The 24,466-nt window shown below is 37.2% G+C and overlaps 1 protein-coding gene across 1 annotated transcript in view; it reads right to left on the bottom strand.

Moving 5' to 3' along the window:
- Positions 1–11,475: 11,475 nt before the first annotated feature.
- Positions 11,476–24,466, bottom strand: part of actn3b (actinin alpha 3b) — a 38,115-nt gene continuing 25,124 nt past the window's right edge. Inside the window, exons 3-21 of the mRNA XM_065294374.2 lie at positions 22,552–22,671; positions 21,624–21,710; positions 21,394–21,481; positions 21,205–21,283; positions 21,009–21,090; positions 20,022–20,107; positions 19,633–19,725; positions 18,742–18,972; positions 18,439–18,586; positions 18,019–18,169; positions 16,937–17,045; positions 16,565–16,705; positions 15,949–16,131; positions 15,111–15,245; positions 14,782–14,961; positions 14,179–14,325; positions 14,033–14,098; positions 13,728–13,886; positions 11,476–13,483 (exon numbers count right to left, since the gene is read on the bottom strand). Coding sequence (XP_065150446.1) covers positions 13,325–13,483; positions 13,728–13,886; positions 14,033–14,098; positions 14,179–14,325; positions 14,782–14,961; positions 15,111–15,245; positions 15,949–16,131; positions 16,565–16,705; positions 16,937–17,045; positions 18,019–18,169; positions 18,439–18,586; positions 18,742–18,972; positions 19,633–19,725; positions 20,022–20,107; positions 21,009–21,090; positions 21,205–21,283; positions 21,394–21,481; positions 21,624–21,710; positions 22,552–22,671 — 2,444 coding nt within the window. The 3' untranslated portion in view covers positions 11,476–13,324. The remainder of the gene's footprint in view (positions 13,484–13,727; positions 13,887–14,032; positions 14,099–14,178; positions 14,326–14,781; positions 14,962–15,110; positions 15,246–15,948; positions 16,132–16,564; positions 16,706–16,936; positions 17,046–18,018; positions 18,170–18,438; positions 18,587–18,741; positions 18,973–19,632; positions 19,726–20,021; positions 20,108–21,008; positions 21,091–21,204; positions 21,284–21,393; positions 21,482–21,623; positions 21,711–22,551; positions 22,672–24,466) is intronic.

Consider the following 24,466-nt stretch of genomic DNA (forward strand, 5'->3'; position numbering starts at 1 on the left):
TAATGTCACATACTGCATTGTTTCCTCATACTGCATTGTTTCCTCATATTGCATTGTTTACTCGTGTAAACTGCATTGTTTACTCATACTGCATCATCATAATATCACATACTGCATTGTTTCCATCTCATAAATGCACATGCCAAAATTTAAATAAAACAAATTTTAAATGTTCTTTGAAGAGCCATCCTTTATACCACTGTTGGGTATTATTGTTTCTGGTTGTGCCTTTAAATTCACAGAATTCCTACAAAGTATGTTGTCTCCCAAATGTATGTTGTCATTTTCTGTCACATTCAGAAGGCATGTACGGTATGAAGTGACATGCATGAAGTGACGACTGACCCAATGTTACACGTTTCCCTCATCTAAAATAGAAAACATTTACAATGTGACAATCAGCTTTGTTTCATCTTACAAATATTGTAAAAATGTAACATGCATTTTTCTTTCTGATGTCAGGACATTTGCATTTACATTCCCATGAATTGATTACTCCAATTACTTACTGGGTGTGTAAATAAAGAAGCTTTTAATTGTTTAAAACAAAGCAACTAGAATGTTTACTAGAGCATACAATCACTGCCTATTCACTTGTTAAGTGATGACATGAGGAATACTGTTTTGGGGTCCAAACCTCCAGTTATTTCAATAGAGGATACTTTTTAAAGGGCGATTTATGATCACTATTTATTCATGACACAAATTTAAGTGACAATTTGTGTACACGGATCAGCAATATATTAATGCTTCTCAAAAAAAAAAATCAATGTTCATGAGCTTATGTCTGGTCATCTCAGATTCCCAGACATACGTTTAGAACTTCATTAAGCTTTATATGGGCTGGTTCTTCAGTATTTTCTCAAATTTACTGTGGTCGCAAATTCTGATCTTCTAGTAATTTCTAAAATATCAAAATTATCTAAAGTTGGTAGATCTGACTCTTAGCCCCTAAAACTTTATAATTACCTTTCCAGTCTGTCAGTGCCGGCCTAGATGCCAGGGGGCCTAGACAAACCTTTGTGAGGGCCCCCTCTCAGAGAATTAATAAAACCCATTCATTGTTTCTGCTAAACCTAGTTAGTTGTTAACTAACCACATATTTTGTATATTATTGCCATGTGGACATTACTTTGACAATCACCACTGATAAATTAATTCTTGCTGATTATAACATGAAACATGCATTTGCTGTAAAGCTTATTCGAAGCACTAAAAATAAACCTGATTTAAATTTTAATTCATTTAGGGGTGGTTTTCTGGACAGGGCTTAATCTAGTCCAAGACTAAAATGCTTGTTTGAGTTGTCCTGACTGAAATCAGCTTGCACAGACATATCTTAAAATATATTAGTGCCATTGCTTTGTCTCAAGAAACTATTTAAATGTCCTATCATAACTAAGGCCTAGTCCTGGATTAAACTAAACCCTGTCCGGGGGAAAAAACGCTTTGGAGAAGGGAGTCGCTGACTACCAAAACATCTTTGGAGCCAATCAGCAGTAGGGGCATGTCTACTAATGCTGGGTACTCACCTAATGATAATAGGGCTGATTTTGGCCCGATTTTCCCCTTCTGACAATCCTAGCCATGTCCCTAACGGTTAAATCCTGGATTTTTTTTATCCTCATGTTTGTGGTCTATCACATTTTGAAAATCGTATAAGATCTAAATAAGATGTACCCAGCATAACTGACATTGCTGCCTGGGTTGCGTATGTGTGGGGCGGGTCTATCAAAAGAAGGTCCAGATTTTATTGGGGTAGGGGCGTGTTTGTTTAGGTGATTTCAAATTTCAACATTAGCTTTCAGATATTGCGCACCCCGCCCCGCCTTTAATACAGTAAGAGTAAAAAAAATTCCATTTACCAAACCTAAACAAATAATTTGGATTTTTTTCCTTGTTTCAGCTCCAGACGGATAGCTCTGTTTATTTTGTTTTAATGAAAGTCAACAAATGCACATACAAAATATACTTAAAACAGATAAAAATAAATAACATTTGTCACAGACATATTGCATTGTCAACAGCAATAGTTTATATGTAAAATTACAACTATAGCTCCATTTTGAAGCCATGGTGGGCATATGATACGCACATCCTCATTCCTCTCCTGCGTTATGTCACACACTGCCTGTTGTCCGAGTACATATCAGTAATTAAAGAAAGCATTAAATATTTTTAAAAAATCTGCATAAATCTGCATGTTTTGTTTACATTTAACATAAAAATCATTTTGATTTGGTATATAGACGGTTTCAGCAGTAACAGCGTAAACAAGCGGCTTTCGTGGTCGACACGTAACTTCCAGTAAACTCCGCAAAGAATAAATAACAACAAAGTCCTTAAAATGTAGTTTATTTATAAAACAAGCAAAAAAACAACACATAGATTACTTAGACAACCAAAATTTTTGTTATTTTCGACAAGGTATTTGTCCAAGAGTTCAGTTAAGCAACTAGTCAGAGCATTGCACATGCGTCCGATATAACCGTTTATAATGGTATTTAAATTATTTTGAGATCAAGGAAGCCACCTAGTGGTGTGGGGGCCCTATGCAACTTGCATAATTTGCGTTTCGGAAGGGGCGGCACTGCAGCCTGTTTTTATGTTCTGTATGGCAGTGTTTCCCAATCTTTGTTCTGCCACGGCACAGTTTTGTAAAAAATCATACGGTACACCACTTTCACAATAAGCATTAACACATCTGCACAAACCTGTATTGCAATGCTTAAATGACTTGTTTAGCTGGAATATTATACTGTATTAAATGTAGTATTCACATTTAATGTAAAACTTGATCTTGTTTTGATGAACAGAAATGATATCATTCTAAAACGGAATTCATTGCCTACATATATGTGAACCTGCAGTTGAACACACATCCCCACAGATACAAACAGTTTTTTGGGATTTACTGTCTTTTAGGGCCTACATAAAAATCCTACATAAAGATCATTCTGTGAAAATATTAATATCTTTATTACTGACCAAGTAAGTTCATGTCAAATATTCAAATAAAGTGAAATTCATTTTGATTTATTTTGAAAACAAAATGTTTGTTATCTCAGTCAACGAGTTTTGCAAGTGCAAAGGGTGCTAACTAGTGCGTGAAAGCTGTGCACTCTTTGTAAGAGTCCTTGGCCTGACATCACTTATAGGAAGACTGGTTACACAGGTATGGCATGATATTTTCACAGAGGTATGTTTTTTATGTAGTCATCATATCCCTTTGACATATAAAGATGACTAAAGTAAACACAGCCCCTATTGCAAATGCATTGGTTTTGTTGGTATAGTTGCATGTCAACCACGACATTGGACACTAGTCCATCATCCTACAGGGGTGTGCAGGGCATAAACTAACGCGGGGTGAATTGTTACACGGCTACTTTAGATATTTATAAAGTGCTGAGGCAGGGCTTAAAAACGAAAAAAATGATCAATCGTTTCACTATTTTAACGTTTCCGTTTTTGCGTTCCTCATTGAACATTTACGTTCCGAAAACGGTTTACTTAGAAAAAATACCGGTTAATAACGTTATTTTAATTCAGGCTATACTTTAACAAATGCATGCATACAGACTGATTTTCACACAAAAATAATAACACATGATATAACTAAACTTCAACATTTCATGAATTGTTAAAACCACAAAAGAAATACCTGCATTAATTTTAAGTATAAACAGCTGAAAAAAACGACCCGTTTTATGCCGGTCTTTTACTGGTTGAAACTGCAGCATACTCTGCTGGATGTTTACGTTAAATGTGCCTCTGTAAGTTACCTCAGTAATTCCCGGCTACTGTACTTCTCCCCCACATCCTTCAATATTGCAGACAGACTTGTTAAGACAGCTTGTCGTAAGAAAAATAATAACGAAAAGGAATTTCTCGGTGCCGACTCATCTAACAAGTAATTGACAGTGGTATAAGTCCCCTGGCTTTTTTGAGTTACAGTTTGCATCTTCATATTTCCAAGCAAGTTTTAACTTAAACATACCTCTGAACATTTGATGGGTAGCTTTGTAGTTATTTAAGACAAATGCTATCGGGCCGGAGAATCGATGACTGCTGCGCGGACATTTCACTCACGCTATGTGTCAAAGTCACTCACGCTTGATGTGTCAAAGTCACATGTTGTACTGTTCAATTCATGATTGGTCACTGATAAAGTACAATATTAAAGCAAACGATAAAATTATGGTAATTTTAAATAAACGTTTCTGTTTTTGTTCCTGTTAAAATTTCGTTCGTTTCCGGTTTTCGTTCCTTGAACCGGTTCAGAGCCCTGTGCTGAGGGGATGGCACAGTGGGTAGCACTGTTGCCTCAGAGCAAGAAGGTCCCTAGTTCAAGCCCTGGCTAGGTCAGGTGGTCTTTATGTGTGGAGTTTGCATTGTCTCAGTGTAAGTGTACTCTGGTTTCATCCCACAGGCCAAAAATATGCAAGTTAGGGTAATGAAACTCTTCATATTTTGATGAATGATGGTAAGCACACAGTTTTTGAGTAGATTTTTTTTAAGAGATCTGGTTAAATATCTGTAATATTTTATTAACCTAAAATGAGACAATGTGTGTGTACAGTTGGTGTTTAGGGAAATGGTAATAGACAGAAGAATAGATTATGTGTAAAATGGAGTTAAAGCTGAGGAATAAACATACTGTATACTAAAAGAAGGACTGGGATAATTCCAAACATTTTGCTCTCAGAAGGTGTACATCTCCATAATAGTCACATAGAATCAAACTGAGCTCCTGATATAAAAGTGATCTCTTTTACTTTTATAAAATAACATAGCATATGGCTTTGGGAACATAGTAAAAATTTACATTTTGATTTGAATGCATATACACTTACCTAAAGGATTATTAGGAACACCATACTAACACTGTGTTTGACCCCCTTTCGCCTTCAGAACTGCCTTAATTCTATGTTGCATTGATTCAACAAGGTGCTGAAAGCATTCTTTAGAAATGTTGGCCCATATTGATGGGATAGCATCTTGCAATTGATATTTGTGGGATGCCCATCCAGAGCACGAAGCTCCCGTTCAACCACATCCCAAAGATGCTCTATTGGGTTGAGATCTGGTGACTGTGAGGGCCATTTTAGTTCAGTGAACTCATTGTCATGTTCAAGAAGCCAATTTAAAATGATTCACGCTTTTTGACATGGTGCATTATCCTGCTGGAAGTAGCCATCAAAAGATGGGTACATGGTGGTCATAAAGGGATGGACATGGTCAGAAACAATGCTCAGGTAGGCCGTGGCATACCCGAATGGCACTAAGTGGCCTAAAGTGTGCCAAGAAAACATCCCCCACACCATTACATCACCACCCCCAGCCTGTACATTGTTAACAAGGCATGATGGATCCTTGTTCTCATTCTGTTTATGCCAAATTCTGACTTTACCATCTGAATGTCTCAACAGAAATCGAGACTCATCAGACAAGGCAACATATTTCCAGTCTTCAACTGTCTAACTTTGGTGAGCTCATGCAAATTGTAGGCTCTTTTTCTATTTTTAGTGGAGATGAGTGTTACCTGGTGGGTTATGTTGTAGCCCATCCATCCGCCTCAAGGTTGTGCGTGTTGTGGCTTCACAAATGCTTTGCTGCATACCTCTGTTGTAACAAGTGGTTATTTCAGTCAAAGTTGTTCTTCTATCAGCTTAAATCAGGCGGTACATTCTCCTCTGACCTCTAGCATCAACATGGCATTTTCGCCCACAGGACTGCCCCATACTGGATGATTTCCCTTTTCACACCATTCTTTGTAAACCCTAGAAATGGTTGTGCGTGAAATCCCAGTAATTGAGCAGATTGTGAAATACTCAGACCGGCCCGTCTGGTACCAACAACCACGCCACGCTCAAAGTTGCTTAAATCACCTTTCTTTCCCATTCTGACATTCAGTTTGGAGCTTAGGAGATTGTCTTGATCAGGACCACACCCCTAAATGCATCAAAGCAACTACCATGTGATTGGTTGATTGGATAATTGCATTAATGAGAAATTGAACAGGTGTTCCTAACAATCCTTTAGGTAAGTGTATAAAAATGTTTAATGCACTGATTTGTGGGACATTGCGGGAAAAATGTAACAATGCATCTGAATACTTGTGATAGTATTCTTTTTTGAATATATGCACCATTTTTTCACATTCTGCAGTGTTATCTGTATTATGCAGTACAATATCAATCTGCCTTTACTACAGGAACACGAGCAGCATAATTTGTACCCAGTTTCTCAAACACACACACACACACACACACACACACACACACACACACACACACACACACACACGCACACACACCCACACACATAGAGGCCACATCAAACCATCTGACAGCACAGATTTATTTGTGTGCAGCTTAATGTCCCCATTGTACTGTTTAATGTTCACATTGTACCCAAATGCAATAGACTGAAGATGAAAAAAACGAGGAAAATCTAGATTAAGAACAACCAACAGACAATCTTCATAATGAAGGCCAGTCTGGTGTCAGCCACATCTCACATCCAGCCTGGGGCATTCAGATTGATTTATCTATGAAAACATTGCAATTTCATTTCAGACCACTTTAGCCACACACAGATATCTGAAATTAATCCTCTCAACTCAAGGTTTATTTCAGCAATAGACCTTGAAGTGTTGTAATGTAATACAGAATGGATTGGGAGCTCTTCAACACACTGGATCGTTTCACGATGCAAAAATGATGCAAATCATCAATGATGTAACTTAAGACCCTCTTTGTAAAAAAACAGATCAGTTCTATTAGAGAAATGTTTGCCAGGTACAGATGTTAATTTGCTAAATTAAGTTGTTGAAGATTCAATCACAGTCCCTGTCAATAATCGGTGTGAATTGGTATGTGTGGGATTAGATAAAAATCATCAGAACATTTAATAATATAGAGATTAAAGCAACACTATGTAGTTTTTTTACCTTTAAATAATGTCTCTAAAATTATTTCAGTGATAGAACAACTTTTAACTGGACAAATTGTACTGTTGCTGCAACCTGACTAGCCTCCTAGCTGCTACAAGCACACTCTGAAAGTGGCGGTGGAGGGTAGGAAACACAGCCCTGCCCCTCCCCCTGCCTGCAGAAGAGTGTCTGATACCCGGCACTGTTGCGCTTTTCAACCACATGGGGGAGCTGTAAGTCATTTTTACATGGAAACTACATAGTGTTGCTTTAAGAGGTTAAGGTTTGTAAACGAATATAAAAGGAATTGTAAATTTTGATATTGCTGTAGTTTATACTTTTCCATTTAATTATGGAACTTACAATTTTGTATTCAGTTTTGGAGTACTATTACATTACTACTGTACGGGGCGGTTTCCCGGACAGGGTTTAGATTAATCCTGGACTAGGCCTGAGTTATATCAGGACATTAAAGTAGATTTAAGAAACAAACAAACAAACAAACCTTACCAAAAGCTGGTGTGCATCTTGAGACAAAGCAATGTCACACTAAATATGTCAAGATATGTCATTGCGAGGTGTTTTTAAATTAAATCCAGATCAAATATAGACATTTTAGTCTGAGACTAGGGTAAGCCCTGTCTGGGAAACCGGAAAACGTGTTTAAATTGCATCAGACACGCCTATAATCCCTCCCACTCTGAAGTGTTACTAAACTCGATGGAAAAGTTAACCAAGCCAAAGTGAAGTGAGCTGACCCGACCTGACCCGTGGGTTACTATGCAATGGAAATCTGTCTTCTGATCTGTAGTTTATGTCTTTTATTTTAAAGTTGTGTTTTGTTCATAGTCATGGTTATTGTAGTTTTGACTGCGTCCAAAAACTCGAACAAGCCTAACGACTTTGGCAGCATGAAGGCAGCTCCGGGCAACACTTTCGGAAAGCGTTCCCTGCTGGATAAAAACAGCATACCAGCAAGACCAGCATATGTTGTGTTTTGGTGCTGGTATGCTCTTGACCACCAGCTAAACCAACATCAAACCAGCATAGACCAGCATAATTCCCATGCTGGTTTGATGCTGGTTTTTTCAGCAGGGTTCAAAGGCAGCATAAAGGAATTCATTTTGAAATATATACAAAGAGCGCCTTTGTGATTACTGTTACCATATTTGAAAACTACTATACTAACTTTTCAATTGAAATGTAATCAAAATGTGTAAAAAGTTAAAATATAGCCTTAATTACACTAAATTTATGCTCCAGCTGCTTTCTTGGCTGCCATTTTATTTATTCGAACCAGGCTCGACCCATTACATTCCCCACGCATATAATTAATCTGTGACAAGACAATGAATGTATCTCAGGAGACAGGAAGTAAACAAAACAGTGGATTCGGTTTTGCCTTGATGCCTTCAGGCAGCATTTTATAGATTTGAGATGCACCCCTTGTCAAGTTTCCCCACCTTAATTGTCTCCAGGAGTGTCTTGTTACTCTTAAGAAGTGCATGTATTAAAACCCTTTTGTGTGCCATTGTCCAGTTATTGTTGCTTGTCCTTGTGTAGTTTTCTTGTTTGTTCATTGCCATGCCATGCCTTGCATTACCTTGCCTTGCCATGCCATGCCAATATGCCCTGCCTTGCCTTGCCATGCCATGCAACGGATATTTTTTTTTTAATCTTTGGATTTATTGAAGTTATCTGCGTTTAGATCCTTCTCAATTATTTTTATATTTAATTATCCTTGTTTGTCTTCAGTTAAGCAATTAAACACATAGTGGGCTAGCCGTGCACTTATTCTCAAAGTGAAAGTATGCGCTTTCTAAGGTTAATCAAACAGTCAAAAGGTAATTCATTTGTCTTGACTGGTTTTTGGGTGTGCCCCTGATAAAATGCAAACACTGATCGCTATGATAGTGGTTTGTTGTTGAAATTGTATTTTTTTCAATCTCTCTGCACTAAATGACAGTGCCATGGTTAGATGGTGCAGATTAAGGGGTGATATTTATTATGAAATCCCCTTTTGACATCACAAGGTCAGGTCAATGTGTCTAAATCATTTTTGGACCATTTTTAAATCAATTTTAGTGGTAGACCACTGTATGAAGAATTTGTACTCTTAATAAGTGCATGTATAAATACCCTTTTGTGTGCCATTGCCCTTTGTCGGTTATTGTTGCTTGTCATGTGTAGTTTTCTTGTTTGTTCATTGCCATGCCATGCCTTGCCTTGCCATGCAACGGATAATTTTTTAAATATTTGGATTTATGGAAGTTATCTGCATTTAGATGCTTCTCAAGTGTTTTTCATGGACTATATGACAATTACTGAAATAATGCACTGCACAAATACATGACGAATAGTCAAACACAGGTTAGATGAGGGGCAATTTGCTATCTCCAATTCACCTAACTTGCATTATTTTGGCCTGTGAGAGGAGACCAGAGTACCCGGAGTAAACCCACACTCAGGGCTGGTTCTAGGTATTTTGAGGCCCTAGGCAAAATTTATGTTGGAGGCCCCTCACACCCCTCTAATTTTTAGAATAATCTAAGAAAGTGTTTTTCTACCCTGTAAGAAATCATTTAAGCACTACAGTTTTCCTAATTACAAATTGATTAAATTTGTTATGTTAAAATTTAATTCGAAATTATGCAAAACCACATGTGTTAAACATTTTAAGGCAGGTCAAATTTGTTGTTGCTGTGGATGCAGTCATTTATTTAAAACTTTTTGGGATAACAGGATAACAGTTTTGCTTTCTCCAAAGAGTAAAATTAAAAAGACAACACTACATTGCAAAAATCCTATCTGTAAAAAACACCTCCTAGAAAACTTGTATTGTTTTTTTATTTTAGGTGGGTATGAAGAGGACTTCCCTTCTTACTGAACCAATATACAGTATAAAGTCATCTATTAGACTATGGATATATTCATATGTATTTCACCGTTTTATACCTTAAATATCCAAATAAATTAGCTGCCACTGGAAGTTAAACAGATTTTTCAATAAATATGCATCATGTAAAACTTTTTTTATTGCTGTCAGTAGTTATTGTCGGACTAGCGCATATGGATTTAGCAGTTATGGAGGCCCCCCTACAAGCTTGAGGCCCTAGGCATTTGCCTACTCTGCCTATAGGTAGCGCCGGCCCTGCCCACACTGACACAGGCAGAACATGCAAACTCCACCTGACATAGGTGGGGCTCAATCCAGGGACCTTCTTGCTGTTACGCAACGGGGCTACCCCCTGAGCCACTGTAAAAAAGACTGCATGTTTTGGACAATAGGCAAGACGATCAGATCTTTGATCAAATCTGTGCGTATGCACCTTTTATAAATGATTCCCCAGATCTCAATTTACTTTTGCCTGTACTGCATGCGTAGATCACATGTAGTCACTTGACCCATGTATTTTTGTCTGCTTCTTAGACTTGAATGAAGTAACATTAACCTAATCACAAGTGAGCGAAGCATCTTTTTTAATGCACGTAACAGCGCAGAACTGTCACTTGCCTGATCAGGTCAGCGCTTTAACACACATTATTAACTTATTTAATTATCCTTGTTTGCCTTCAGTTGAGAAATTAAATGCATAGATGGCAAGCCGTGCGCTTATTCTCAAAGTGAAAGTATGCGCTTTCTAAGGTTAATCAAACGACAGACAAAAGGTAATCAAACAACAGACAAAACAAAGGTCTTGACTGGTTTTTGGGTGTGTCCTTTAATTAAAATAAGCTGATAAAATGCAAACACTGATCGCTATGTTAGTGGTTTGTTGTTTGTTTTTTCAATCTCTCTGCACTAAATGGCAGTGCCATGTTTAGATGATGCAGATTAAGGGGTGATATTTCTTATGAAATCCCCTTTTGACATCACAAGGCCAGGTCAATGTGTCTAAACCATATTTTAATCAATTTTAGTGGTAGACCATTGTATGAAGAATTTGTTGGGTATAATATGACTTTATTTATATACATGTCCCTGTCCCCCTCACTTTTAAGATGTCATCTACGCTACTGCTGTGCTGAATTGTTTGCTTATTAATTTGGTTGCTGCTTTTACTTTCTTTTTAATGTCAACAATTTTTTTTACCTCGTCCATCTTTACTTAGTTTTGCTTATGCTGTTATAGTTTTTGTTTATGGTTTCTGTTCATGTCATGCCTTCACCTTCATTATTAAAGCCTTCGTTAGGTCCTAAACTTAAACTCTCTCATCACCACTGTAAATTGTAACCACTATATGAATGAACACACACACATATACTGTATAAACACAACTAAATGTAATATTTGCTTTAGTTAATTCACTGTACGGTTTTGCCTATCTATAATGTAATAGTAACTGTTCATACTCAGCGCCTCCTTCTGGATATAAGAGTGATGGATCTCATTTGCTTACAATTTCACCTTTTGTATTTTATAAAAAAGTCATACAGATTTAGTATGACATAAGTGTAAGTGATTGACAAAATTGTAATACTGGGTGAAGTTAACCCGCACGCACACATACAAACAAATACAGACTCAGGAAAGAAGATACTGTTTGAGATACAGTTTTATTCTTGGGTTTTCTGGTTATCTTTTAATATTGAGTTTTTGAACGCAATGAATGATATTGAACAGTTGTAGAGTGATCTGAAAATTTAAATCTATTAACCCAGAAATCAGTGAGTTACATTAGTACAGCATGGTGGGTAATAATCATCAAACAATGTTTTTAAGTGACAATATTTATCACTGATAAGCCTGTTGTTGTTCATGCTTGAGAACCTTCCACCACCTTTCAAAACTTACAGAACATTCCAAAACTTCCCCTAAAAGGCCATGAGAAGGCACCTTTTAATCTTTCACAATTCTCTTTTTCTCTTAAGAAAAAGTTCGACTTTATTCAGTCATCATTTTCTCCAGTCCCCATATGACTTTATTTCATTTTTCTTTCAGTCGTGATACGTTTCTGCTAAACATCTTTTGTTAACCAAAAAAAAAGAAATTCACGCAGATTTGGGAAGACATGAGGTCGAGCGAATGATGACGGATTTTTGGATGAACTAATCCTTTTAAAGTACAGGTTCGTGTAGATAATAAGAGTCTTAAAATCAGTACGATCTAGTGTCCGAGAGAGAGAGAGAGAGAGAGAGGGTTGGTTCACTACAGGGACATCCAGGCTTTTATGTAATGAATTCATCTTGTATGTCCCCGGCTTTCACTAATGCACTTCAGAAATATCATTCCAGTTGACAGGGATTTGAAGGCAAAGCTTGTTCTCATGTTCTCATTCATCTATTGGGCTAGCACAAACCTTTCCTGTCAGAATTAAAAACGTTCCCTTTGCCACAATATTATAAAGGTTCCTACTGGCTTCGGTTGATAATTTTGGCACAATTCTCCAAACAGAAGAGAAATAATGAGTTTGAACACCACATTAAGGGAAGACATACATAAATAAACAATATTAAGGGGTTAGGTATGATGATGACACATACAGATTACGTCACAAACATTGGACAGGTTGACAGAACATTCTGTGTAGAGACTTAATCAGTTATTCTCACAGTTTCATATTAAGAAGACACTGGACAGCAGTAGTGCTTTTTGGGGTCTTAAAATACAGTACAGACGTATAAATGTCTGTATTATACACACAGCATGCATCTTCACAAACGTTCCTCAGCATCAACAAATTCACTTTTTAGTATATATTTAATGACGTTTGACAAAGTTTTTAAGGCACGAGGGAAGGGGTGAAAAGGGGATGTTGTGCTTTTGGCATTTTTACTTGCGTAGAATGCATGTATGGCTTTTGCAAACACAGCTACTGTATCTAACATTGAGACAATATAATGATATAATCAGGTTCCCATTCGTTTTCTTCATTCGTTTTCTTTATTTTAATCTTACCACAAACTTTAAGGTTTAAGTCTGTCCATGTGCGTTGGAAAACTAAAATGTCCGTAATAAGTAAAATGTTTTACGTTGGATTGTAGTTAATTCCCTTATGTTGTACATTTTCACACACCTTTTTTTGTTTGGCTATTTATAAAGATTCCTAAAGAATGTTTATGAAGAAAATGAATGGGAAAACACCAAATCTGTTATGAAAGTGGGTGTGATATGCTTTTGTTACACTTCCCTTTATTCACAGAACAGGCGTAAGACATGTTTTAACTTAAAAGAGGACAAAAGCTTTTGTGGGTATAGAAATGTAAATGCATAGAAATATAGACAGGGATTTATGAGATATTAAAGGGAAAACTTAGAGAAAAATATTAGAATATTTTTAACTGACTCTCTCTGATTAAAAGCAAAATTTGGGGGCAAAAAGAAAACGAGGTGGGGAAAAAAGAAAGAGGAGAGAATAAAGAGTAAAATGTAACCATTGAAGGTATTTATAAATCGCTCTCTCCGTAGAGGGCGCTGGAGAAGGAGATGTAATCCAAGGCTCCGGGGACCCCATCGGCGCCAACGTACTTGGTCATGCGGGTGATGCAATACTCGGCCTGCTCGGGTGGGAGTTCACGACGAAGCTCATCCACGGTGATGTATGACTAAGAGATGAAAAGAAACACTTTTAAATCGCTCTCACAGTCATGGGGTTAGTCCTGAATATAACTATTGAATTTAACTCTTCATTGTACACTATCATTTTAACATACTGCTATTGCTGCTGTTTTTTTAAGAATCTTCCTCATAAAAGTATGAACACAGCTTGTTAAATACTCATCAACACTTTGAGTTGTTCTGTCGGCCTATTAAAACTGGATTATATAGTGTAACACATCTCATTCGCACCTTATCAGAGGCCAGGATCTTGAAGGAAGCCATGACCTGTTCAGCAGTGTCTGTTTCAGCTGTCTCGCGTGTCATGAAGTCAATGAAGGCCTGGAAGGTGACCACGCCGGTGTTGTTGGGGTCCACCAGGGTCATGATGCGGGCAAACTCCACCTCACCCTGACAAAACACCACCACAAAAATTGACCGTTAAGTTTCAAGTTACATTTTGTGCAGTTTGTAAACATAAACAGATTGTGTATTTTCGTATGTAAGGTGTTTGTTATTTTTGTCATATTGATTGGGGGGGTTTCATCACCACTCACCAGATCGTAACCCATAGAGATAAGACATGCACGGAAATCGTCTGGGTCCATCATGCCGTTTCTCTTCTGCAAGGTAAAAAATAGATTATATACACACTCTATGTTAATCTTGATGTGCGTCAAGACAGTTTTTCTGACATACTGACCCTGTCAAAGTGGTTGAAAGAGGCTCTGAACTCGTTGAGCTGCTCCTGGCTGATGCCTTTGGCGTCACGGGTCAGGATTTGGTTCTCTATCTCGTTGATGGTACGTGCGATGGTGGTGAGCAGTTGCTCCCAGCCCACGCGGATGTGCTGGAGGGAGTGAATGGCAGATGAGACGGAAAGAAAAGGATTTGTAAGGCATCGGGAAAGCCAGAAAGTGATATTAACGTTCACAGTGTTAAAGCTTGGATAACAAGCGTCACACTACTTTGTTTGATAATATTTTTTTTTACGTTTTTTATTATTTGAACCTTGGTAAAGTGGCCTTGATCTTTACATTAGGCGTTATTAAAATATATTTACAACAATTATTCTAATTATATATAAACCATATATTCAACACAATACTGAATAACATTATTCAGACTTGGCCCTTAAGACAGTACAATATATTTTTTGTTTGTTTCATTGTTTTATCCTTGAAAAGAGGATATTTTGATTTTTACTTTGTAACACTATGTCTTAGTATACTATAAGTTTGCAATACAGTAGTTTCGAATAACGATTGATGCTTTCATGAAATAATTTTCATGTGTCCATGAATACCTCCATAGTGTAGTTAGTGTGTTTGTTGTCAAAGATCAGCGCCTCCTGGATAAGCTGGTGGTCTCCCTCCAGTTTGTCAATATTAGACTTGTAGTTAATAATGTTCTGCTCATATTGCTTTAGGTTATTCATCTGTTCCTCCAGAGAGCCGGTAATGTCCACAGACACATGGCCGATCTCCTGCCAACAGGAAAGTGATCATTAAAAAGACTAATTAAAGACACTAATTAAAAACCTTTGTTTTATTTCTTCTTTGTCTCATATTTTAATTTACATTTTTCTGTACAGGTAACAATACACCCAAAATCTTAGTTTTCTATTTGGCCCACCTCCATCTTAGTTTGAATCCAGGGTCCGATGATGTTGGCCTGAGCAGCAAATGATCGCCTCAGCCTCTCATTGGCCTGTTGCCTGGCAACCTCCTCCTGCAGCATCTGGTCTCTCAAGGGAACCAGCTGCTTCACCTACAGGGGGCGATGGTGGAGCAATAAAACATAAGAACAACAGAAACTATTTATGTGCAAAGTATCTCACTGGATGAAATCTATTTATCCAGCTGAATTTACGATTCTTTTAGAATCTAAGATGTCAACAACGATCCCAGATCAGCATGTTTACTTTATGAGGCCTGTTTAGGCTTTCCTCTGGTCTTGGAAGATGTACGTGTAGTTTAAAAATCGATTACAAAAACAGTGGAGAACATTACAACCATCTGCCACCACCATATGGAAAAGTCAGCTCAGAGGAGCCTAACAATTATTTTTACTGACATTTTATGCAGTCTTTCCACAGAACGGCACTAAAATCTAATACAGGGACAGACACCCTGCTGTTATAGCCATCCGAATTCAGCCCAGACGTCTAAAACAAGGCAAAATTTGGGCTGTGAGTGAAGATTTTATGGATGTCTAGCCAAAACATAAATAAAACTAAACACATTGAAATCACTGTTGACTTTTCTTCTCACAAGTTATTTTGTCAAAAACTAAGGTTATTTTGGCTAGAAGTGGGTTACTCATATCGGGTCTATAGTTAACCTACAGTAGTCAGTGAAATGACGGCTGCTGCTTGCTGGGAAGTGGTAGCTATTACATGGCCGCAAACATTCATGGTGCATTGCTTTTAATTGTAAAATGTTTTCCACCAGTTATTCTGTGCTGTACTTACTGCTTCCCATTTGTTTGTGATGTCCTGTGGGCTGAGGACTGTGTATGGATTGACTCCAACCAGCTTGATGCCGTAGGTCTGAGCAATCTTCGTGATCTCATTCTGGATGCCCATGATGGCCATACGCTCCTTGTCAGCTTCTGGTAGGGTGGCCTTGAACTGATCATGAGCTGTGATCAAACTCTGAAAGAGACGCATAGAGTGAGATATAAAAGAGACCATTCGATATGAGTTAATATACATTAAATACTTAAAAGAGCAAATTTATAGCTTTACACAGCAAATACTTGAGGAAAAGTGAATAGGGCAAAACTGGCCCTATTTATTTTTAAGGCCTCTTTTTTTACATAAGGCCTCTGGTCTTATTGATTTATCAGTGCTTATGAACATAAATATTTGTCTTTATGATCTTAAATTAAAACAAAATCACTTACTTTTTCAAGTGAAAATTGTACTATTATTCATGCTCTGATAAAGCTTACATTTATCTTGTGCTCAGATTGCACTCAAAAATGCTGCGTCAAAATAATAAATGCAAGTTTTGCAAAAGTGAAGATCTATGAATTTTTTTTAAGCCTTCTAAATCAATATAGCATGAAACATCATGATAACAAACCTGAATTTCCTCAATACTGTGTACAATAAACATGTCCTGCAGATCCTCCATAGCTCCATCCATCCAGTTGTTAAAGGGCGCCGCCCTCTTGGCAAACTCGAGGTATAGCTGATCAATAGTCTCCCAAAGCTTCTCTACACGCTGCAGAAGGAAAAGACAACATATCACTACCAACACTGCAGTGAAACATACATCACATGTATATACATGTATTACTCTTTTAGCTTTTAACTTTCTTCAGCTTTTTATACTAATAGATAGAATTTTTATAGTGTTTTATTTTAAATACTTTCATGATTGTTTGTGTAATTTTAAAATTCACCCATAGTCATTCCAGATAGTAACAACGGTGTATTTTATTTTTGCTTATACCTCAAGAGCATCTCTTCTCTTCTGGGTAAGAGTTCCCAAGTTGTCCCACTGGTCACAGATCCCTTGGCAGCGGGAGTTCACTGTAGCAGCATCATGGTAGTCTAATTCACTAGAATGATAAAAAAAATATTTTTTAACTGATGCTAAAGAGTTCCTTTGTGTAACCTTAAAGGGACATTCCACTTTTTTTGAAAATATGCAAATTTTCCAGCTCCCCTAGAGTGAAACATTTGATTTTTTACCATGTTATGGCAGCAAAGTCACTGATTATTACGCCAGAATGAGAGTATAGTTCCTAGCCATATCGGCCTAGAAAATCACAACTTTTAATTTGTCATCGATCTTAGTTCACGATGTAACTACAGAAGGGGCAGATATTGAAACTCTTTGGTTATTTTTGAGGGCGATGCTAAATGGTCTAATCAGATTTAATGGATAATGCTAAGCTATGCTAAAAATAATACCACCAGACCCGGAGATCGACTAAATGGATTCCAAAACTGTAAAAATCAAATGTTTAACTATAAGGAAGCTGGAAATGAGCATGTTTAAAAAAAAGTGGAGTGTCCCTTTAAACCTTTTCGTTCTTAAAGCAACACTAAAGAGTTATTGCTCTTTGCTCCCCCTACAGGTTAGAAGCGTAATTGTTCATTACCACTGTCGTAAATACCGCAGCATAGCTGGCTCTGATTGGATTGTAGGTCTGCCGTAAAGCAAGTTTTTGTAGTTTTCACTCGAACTACAGGACCACTACCCGACGGTTGGAAACTTCTTTAGTGCGGTTTTGGCCGATAAAGGGCTGCAAAGCGAATGTGAAAGTGCCATTCACCCTGTTTTGAGTGGATGAACCACTGAAACTTTTTTGGAAACGTTATTTTAAGGTAAAAAAAAAACTCTTTGGTGTTGCTTTAAGGCCATAAATGTTTTGCGGTGACAAAGCGACAGTACTATATTCAAAACAAGTGACTGAGATCAAGCATTCCAAGTTAGTTTGATTGGGAACACGATCAACAATACCACAACATCCAGCAATAAAAACACTGTAACTGCTGTGTCACTGTATTTAAATCTCTCTCTCTTACTTAAGCTCTTGTGCGATAGCTGCAATCTGCTCAACTCTGTCCTGGTGGGCGGCCAGGTCACTCTCGAAAGCTTCATGCTTTCTCATCAGAGCCCTGATCTCCATTAGAGAGGCCGTCTCATAGTCCTTCTGAGACAGCAGGTGCTCCTTTCCTGAAAACAGAATTCATTAAATCAGAAAGTGGGAAAGGGTGAATGCTTTTAAATTCCTACGCAAATAACAATAGTGTTTAAATTGTAGCTGTAAGTTAGATGTGTGGATAGACATTTCTGTGTTTGCATCAAATATTTTATTATCTTATAACACATGTAAAAGTAATGTGACCAAAACTGATTGTCCATGAGCAAAGAACTTTGCTCTAGAGTTTACAGACCTTTAAGTTTTGTATTATGTTTTAGCGTGCAAATGTAATCTCGTGTACCTGAGGTCCAAGACTCATGCATGTTACATTTCTGCTTGAACTTCTCAGCCAGATGATCAAGTCTCTCCAGACGACGGATTTCAGTGAGCAGCCATTCCTCGTAACCCTTCTCTACTTGCTCAAGACCTTTCCATGCATTCGCAATGTCCTGCAAAAATACATGCAGTCTGTATCAGACTGGGATTGTATTTGAACTGATTGATTTGATTTGGATGAATTTTTTTTAGCTTTTAAGATGCAAAAGAGTACAACTTTTTGGAATTAACAAGTTTTTAACTTTGGAAATTAATGTTTTTTTCTTACCGATACCATCTTCCCCTCAGAGGGCATGAAGGCGGGACGGTTGCTCAGACGCAGTTTGGTCTGCAGGGTGTTGAAGTTGATCTCCAGCTGGCATTTCTCTTGAACACGAGGAGGCTTGTGAACGCGTCTGTAGTCCCGGAAATCCTCCAGCTTCTGCTGCATGGCACGCATGGTCTGCTCCGCCACGCGGTTTTCCAGCCATGGGATGGTCCGACGGATCCATTCCAACAACTAGAGAGGGATGGAGGAGGTATAGATAAAGGTATGGATTGAACCTCCTACAATAGTATGAATTTAGACAAAGGCTTTGTTCCAAACCGTAGTGAGCTGCCCAATGAGCATAGGCAAAAGTTGGCTTCCAGTGCAAGGTTAGACTTGATTTGAATAAGACAATCCCAGTAAGTTCAACCAAGATAAAAGAAAATGTCCCTTATCACAAAGCAATAGGGTATGAGACGTTGCACTACAGAGGGTTTTTTGTATAATACTATATTATTAAAATGGAACCTAGCATGTGATACTGGTTTGAAACCTTGGTCAACCAGCCTTACTAGACTGATCATGATGGTTGATCAGTGTTTTGCTGGTGGAGAGCCTAGCTAAGCTGGTAACAAGCCATACACTACCAAACCAGTAGTTATTTTATCTTAAAATGTATTAAAAATATAATTACACTCTATTAAATAAGAGATTTGAGTCCTGAACTTAGCAAAATGCAACTGGGAGTCTATTCATGTGAGATTGTTGTGATTCACAAAAAGAGGTTCCTTTTCAATTGCTGTCTATGAAAAAGGATGCCCACGTCTCACTGGCGAAAACTCACTAGCATTTGGAACAAACTCCTTTCTAAAGGATGCTACAGGGTTCAGAAGAGAAGAAGGAGCTCAGCACCTCACTGGCCAGCTTCTCATACTCCTCCATTAGTCTTTCATTCTCCTGGTTCACGGCCAGAACTTTACAGATTCTGTTAGCAGCAGTTTCAGCCTGGAGAAAAGAGAAAGAGAGTTCATTAAACTCAAATCAAAAATCTAATAAATAAGGATCCAAGGCATTTCTTCCGGGTCCAAAAATAAAATAAAAACTTTATTCAAACATGGCTTACTTTAGAAACATTAATAAACGACTAAAAATCACTACACACTGATGCATTTCGGCCATCCAGCCTTCCTTAGAGTGTGTCCGGTACAAATCAAAATTTATTTAACTGATTATGTTTTTACATTGAAAGACATTTGTCTGAGCAATTGAATTAAAATTAATTGATTGTGGACTACTCTTACCTGTTCAGCACCAGCGAAAGCATGATAAAAGCAGGACACGTAAGTCATGATGGCCTTCTCATCAGGCTTGGGGGTGTTAACAATGTCTGATAGGCAAATCAGACGAAAATCAAGTTGAATCAAGTCCCTTTAGGAAAATTGCGCCATAGTCTGTCTCCATGTCCAGACAGTTATTTCAGTCATGCAAGACTAAAGTCCTATCTTAAAAATTTGTGCTTACTACCAAAAACTCATATTCATAGGGGAACCATTTTTAGTGCTATAAAGCACCTATGAAGAACCATATGGGGTGATATACCAAATAATGGTTCTACATAGCACAATATGCTTCTACACAGGATGCTACATAGGTGCTATATGGCACTTAAAATGGTTTCCCTATGATTACGAACCAGTGAACCACTTGTAGTGCTATTTAGCACCGTGGTTCACTAGCTCGTACTCATATTGGAACCATTTTAAGTGCCATATAGCACCTATCTAGTACCTGTGTAAAGCCGGTATAGAACCATATTGTGCTATGTAGATCCATATGTGGTGCTATATCAGCACTCAAAATAAAATGGTTCCCCCATGATTATGAGCTTGTAGTGCTATTTAGCACCAATTTTGTTGAGTGTACTTGAATGGGGAAAGACAGATATCTCTAAAATCTCATATTTCTGACCAACAGTTAAACCTGACATCAATGGTCAACATCAATTTTTGTTTTTTAAACTTGAATTAAAAACACATTTATTCAAGGTTGTTTTAGCTACTGCACAAGTGCCTTGTGACTCTGTACAGAGCCCCGCCCCCACAGACAATCAGTTTTTTATTAATTGATGATTGGTTCTGGGAAGCGGGACTATTAAGTGTTGCACTGTCCCCAATAGGAGTTCTCAATCTTGTTATATCCAATATCTTTGCTTGCACTGAACGCCCTTTCAGACTGCACATGTGTTTTTCAGAATCAAAAGTGTATTGAGGTGTTATCATTTCACTCACCTTCAGCGTCAAGCATTTTAGGGATGTCCAGGTACTTCTCTGCCACCTCAAAGGCAGTGTTCAGGTTTCCAATAGGGTCGTCCTGTAAGGAACAACAGGGTGAGAGAGCAAACAAAGAGATGAGAAAAAAACGTTGGGGTAGATGCCAACAACAGTTAACAGAAATGTGTGAATGAGTAGAGTGAGTGAAAAGCACCTTTCTGAGTTTAGAGTAGTCGATAAGGTCTGGTCTGTGTCTGTGGATGAGGGCACACAGAGCAAGGCCATCCTTCCAGCTAAGAGATGAAGAAACAAGCAGATACAGATGAGAAATTAAGGCAAATTAGAGAGAAATCTGCAGTATACAAAGACAATGTGGGTCACACTGGAATTCAATCATTCTCACCTGATGTGGAAGTTCTGTACATTAACGTTCCTGTAGGGGGCGGTCTTCCTCTGACACCACAGCAACAGACCCTCTTTAGCAGAAGTCTCTGAGGAGTGACCCAACACACAACTGAAAATTACTATTTGCTTTAAATTAATGAAGTCTGCTTAGGTGTTAATGAGTGTTTAATGAGTAACATGACTGGTCAGGTTGTTAATAATAATGTGTTTGTATGCGCGTGTGTGTACCTTCCACAGAAATGTCCTGAATAGCAAAACGGAGAATGATGGTCCAGATCATTCCAAGAGTCATTTTCACATTGCCATCAACAATCTCTGCAGAGGTAGAGGGAAACATTTAGTTACATTTTAAAAGCTGAAAAAACTTTATTTTGAAGTATACAAGCACTATACATAAACGTTTCAGTGACAAACTGTAAATACATCAATACTGTCTATTGTATTTTAATAGTTCCCTCAGTGGATAAATGTGACCAATTGGGTAAAAACCCAACTTAAATCTTGTGTGTGATTTACTGTTTTCTATAAAATCATTTTATATGATGTAAAGACCATTCTGTAAAAATATGTGACTACTGTGAGCAAGGCTATGTCAAATTTGAAAATCAATGTTAAATAAATTCATAATGCAATAAAAATTTACTACAAACAAAATGTAACCACTCTGACAATCACACATAAAATTGCTAACATTTACCTAACTTCCATACTATCGAAGATACAAATATCAGTATGCAAAACAAGTAGTAGCTATGTCCGAAGCCTCAGTATGCAAAAAACAGTATGTAAGTAATACTTTCATGGTTGTTGTTAGTACACCATAGGTCAACAAATATATGGGTCATGTGATTGACCATTTTAACATTTAAGAAGTAGGTATTTTAATTCAGTGTGTACTGTCACAATGCACGATTTTGGACACAGGGTAGGCGTGTTTGACTTTATGCTGCAATTGTAACAATATTGCAACAGCTTGGAAGAAACTAATTAAAATTAAGATACAATGTTTAAGTACCTACCCAAATCACTTTTTAAAGTATTTTCTTTTGTTATGACTGCTTTAATCAACTTGAAAACAACATTGTTAAAACATTTTTACTGTAAAAAAATTCTTGAACATTTTTACACTGCATGATTTGTGTTTCACTTTACACACCTTCAGCACCAATGGACACCAGTTTGACTCCTTTACTGCAGATGAAATCTAGAGCCTTGTTGACATTGGCAATCTTGTGGAAACGCATCTTTCCTTTGTCGGGCTTGGGCAGCCTCTCACCTGTCAAACAGGAACACAGTCAGACTCAGACGATCAGTTTTGAACATTAGAAGCTACCTTGAAGTGAATACACCCTTCTTACCCTTATATTACCTATTTAGCCGTTAAACTTTTAATGAAATTTAAAGGACAAGTCTGCCATTTCAGGTCACCTTTGAACACTCCTTCTGGCCCTATCCTGTCTGTCGTTGGTTGTTCAAACTAAATATTCCGCTTTCATATTAAATGTATAATTTACCTATCCCCACGTTATCCAAGATGTTTATATCTTCCTTTGTTGAATCGAGAAGAAGTTTTTTGCTTGTAATATAGTTTGTAATTCACTGCCGCTTTGGATAAATGCGTCTGCCAAATGCATAAATATAAATAAGGCATAGGCATAAGGGTCTTATCTAGCAAAACAATCGTAATTTTTGTAAAAAAAAAAAAAGTACTTTTTAATCACAATTTCTTGTCTTTCTTGTGATGCGCCAGCGTAACCTTACATATTATGTATTACTGCTCCAGTGTTTACAAATGTGGAGAAAGAGGACCGTTCCGATGTTGTTGGATATTAATGTCTTTGTGTCAGTTTATTGTTTAAAATGGTGGGCAATTGTGCGTTTCATATATGTTATGTTTGACCTTTCGACGTGTTTACTTAATTTTTTTTGAGTGAAGAAAAAGACATAAACATCTTGGATGGCATGGGGGTGAGAAAATTATTAGGATTTTTTATGAAAATGGAGTAATCCTTTAAGCTGATATTTTCACACTGATTGCAAAAGCAAATCCCACAATGGATTCTGTCTGCACTGGAAGTAACAAAGCTGTAATAATTTGTGAAAACCCAGCTAAAGTCTTTTATTTATTTACATAAAATCATCTTACATAATGTAGAGAACATTCTGTGAAAATATAACCTTAATATCTTTAATATTGACTATTGAGTAAGGCCATGTCAAAGATTAAAATCAATGTGAAATTAATGCTTATAATCAAGCTTTGATGCTCCTAATCTCAAATTTAGATTTTGAGACTTCAGCCTGGTTTTTACAGACAATGTCACATTTCAGAACAGTCACTAACACAGACTTACACCTTACTGCTGTAAAATGATTTTGTATTATCTTTTCATTTTGGAATAGTAAATGTATTATTGTATAATTATTATAATGCTTCTGAGAAAAGTCACACATGATTTATTTTACTGCAATTACAGTACGTAAAAGTCACAATGTGTCATTAGCATTCAACAGGGTGTTATTCAGACAACAGGTGGTTTCATCTGTGATCACACACACACACACACACACATATCTTTTCTGACTTTTACACTGGGAGTGTTGTCACAGCTGATCATCAAAGGCTTTTATGGTTCTTACAGGATGGGGATCAGGTTTAAAACTGTACAGTTCAAGGATATACAAGGTTACTGCAGTATAATCATTCAGTCACAGTATCTCTTTTTAGACATGAGAATCATTTTATTCCAGAGGGTGCCACAAAAAAAGTCTGTGGATCTACAAATGTAAGCGTTCACACTTGACTTAAACTTGGGTTAACATCTTAAAGTCTCTGTAAAGGAGCGATATATATAGTATTCATATACATTGTATATATATTATTATATTATTAAATTGTATATTATTATTGTAATCATCCCAAGGGGTTGAAATAAACTAGGAGAAAACCCCTTAGGGGAAAAGTCCTAGGGATAAAAACCCTTAGAGAAAGAGCCAGACATAGTTGATGCTATGGAAAAATATATTAAGTACTATATTTTATAATTTTATGGGAATTAAATCCTAAAAAT

Source organism: Paramisgurnus dabryanus, chromosome 2, assembly GCF_030506205.2.
Source record: "Paramisgurnus dabryanus chromosome 2, PD_genome_1.1, whole genome shotgun sequence".
Classification (NCBI taxonomy): Eukaryota; Metazoa; Chordata; class Actinopteri; order Cypriniformes; family Cobitidae; genus Paramisgurnus; species Paramisgurnus dabryanus.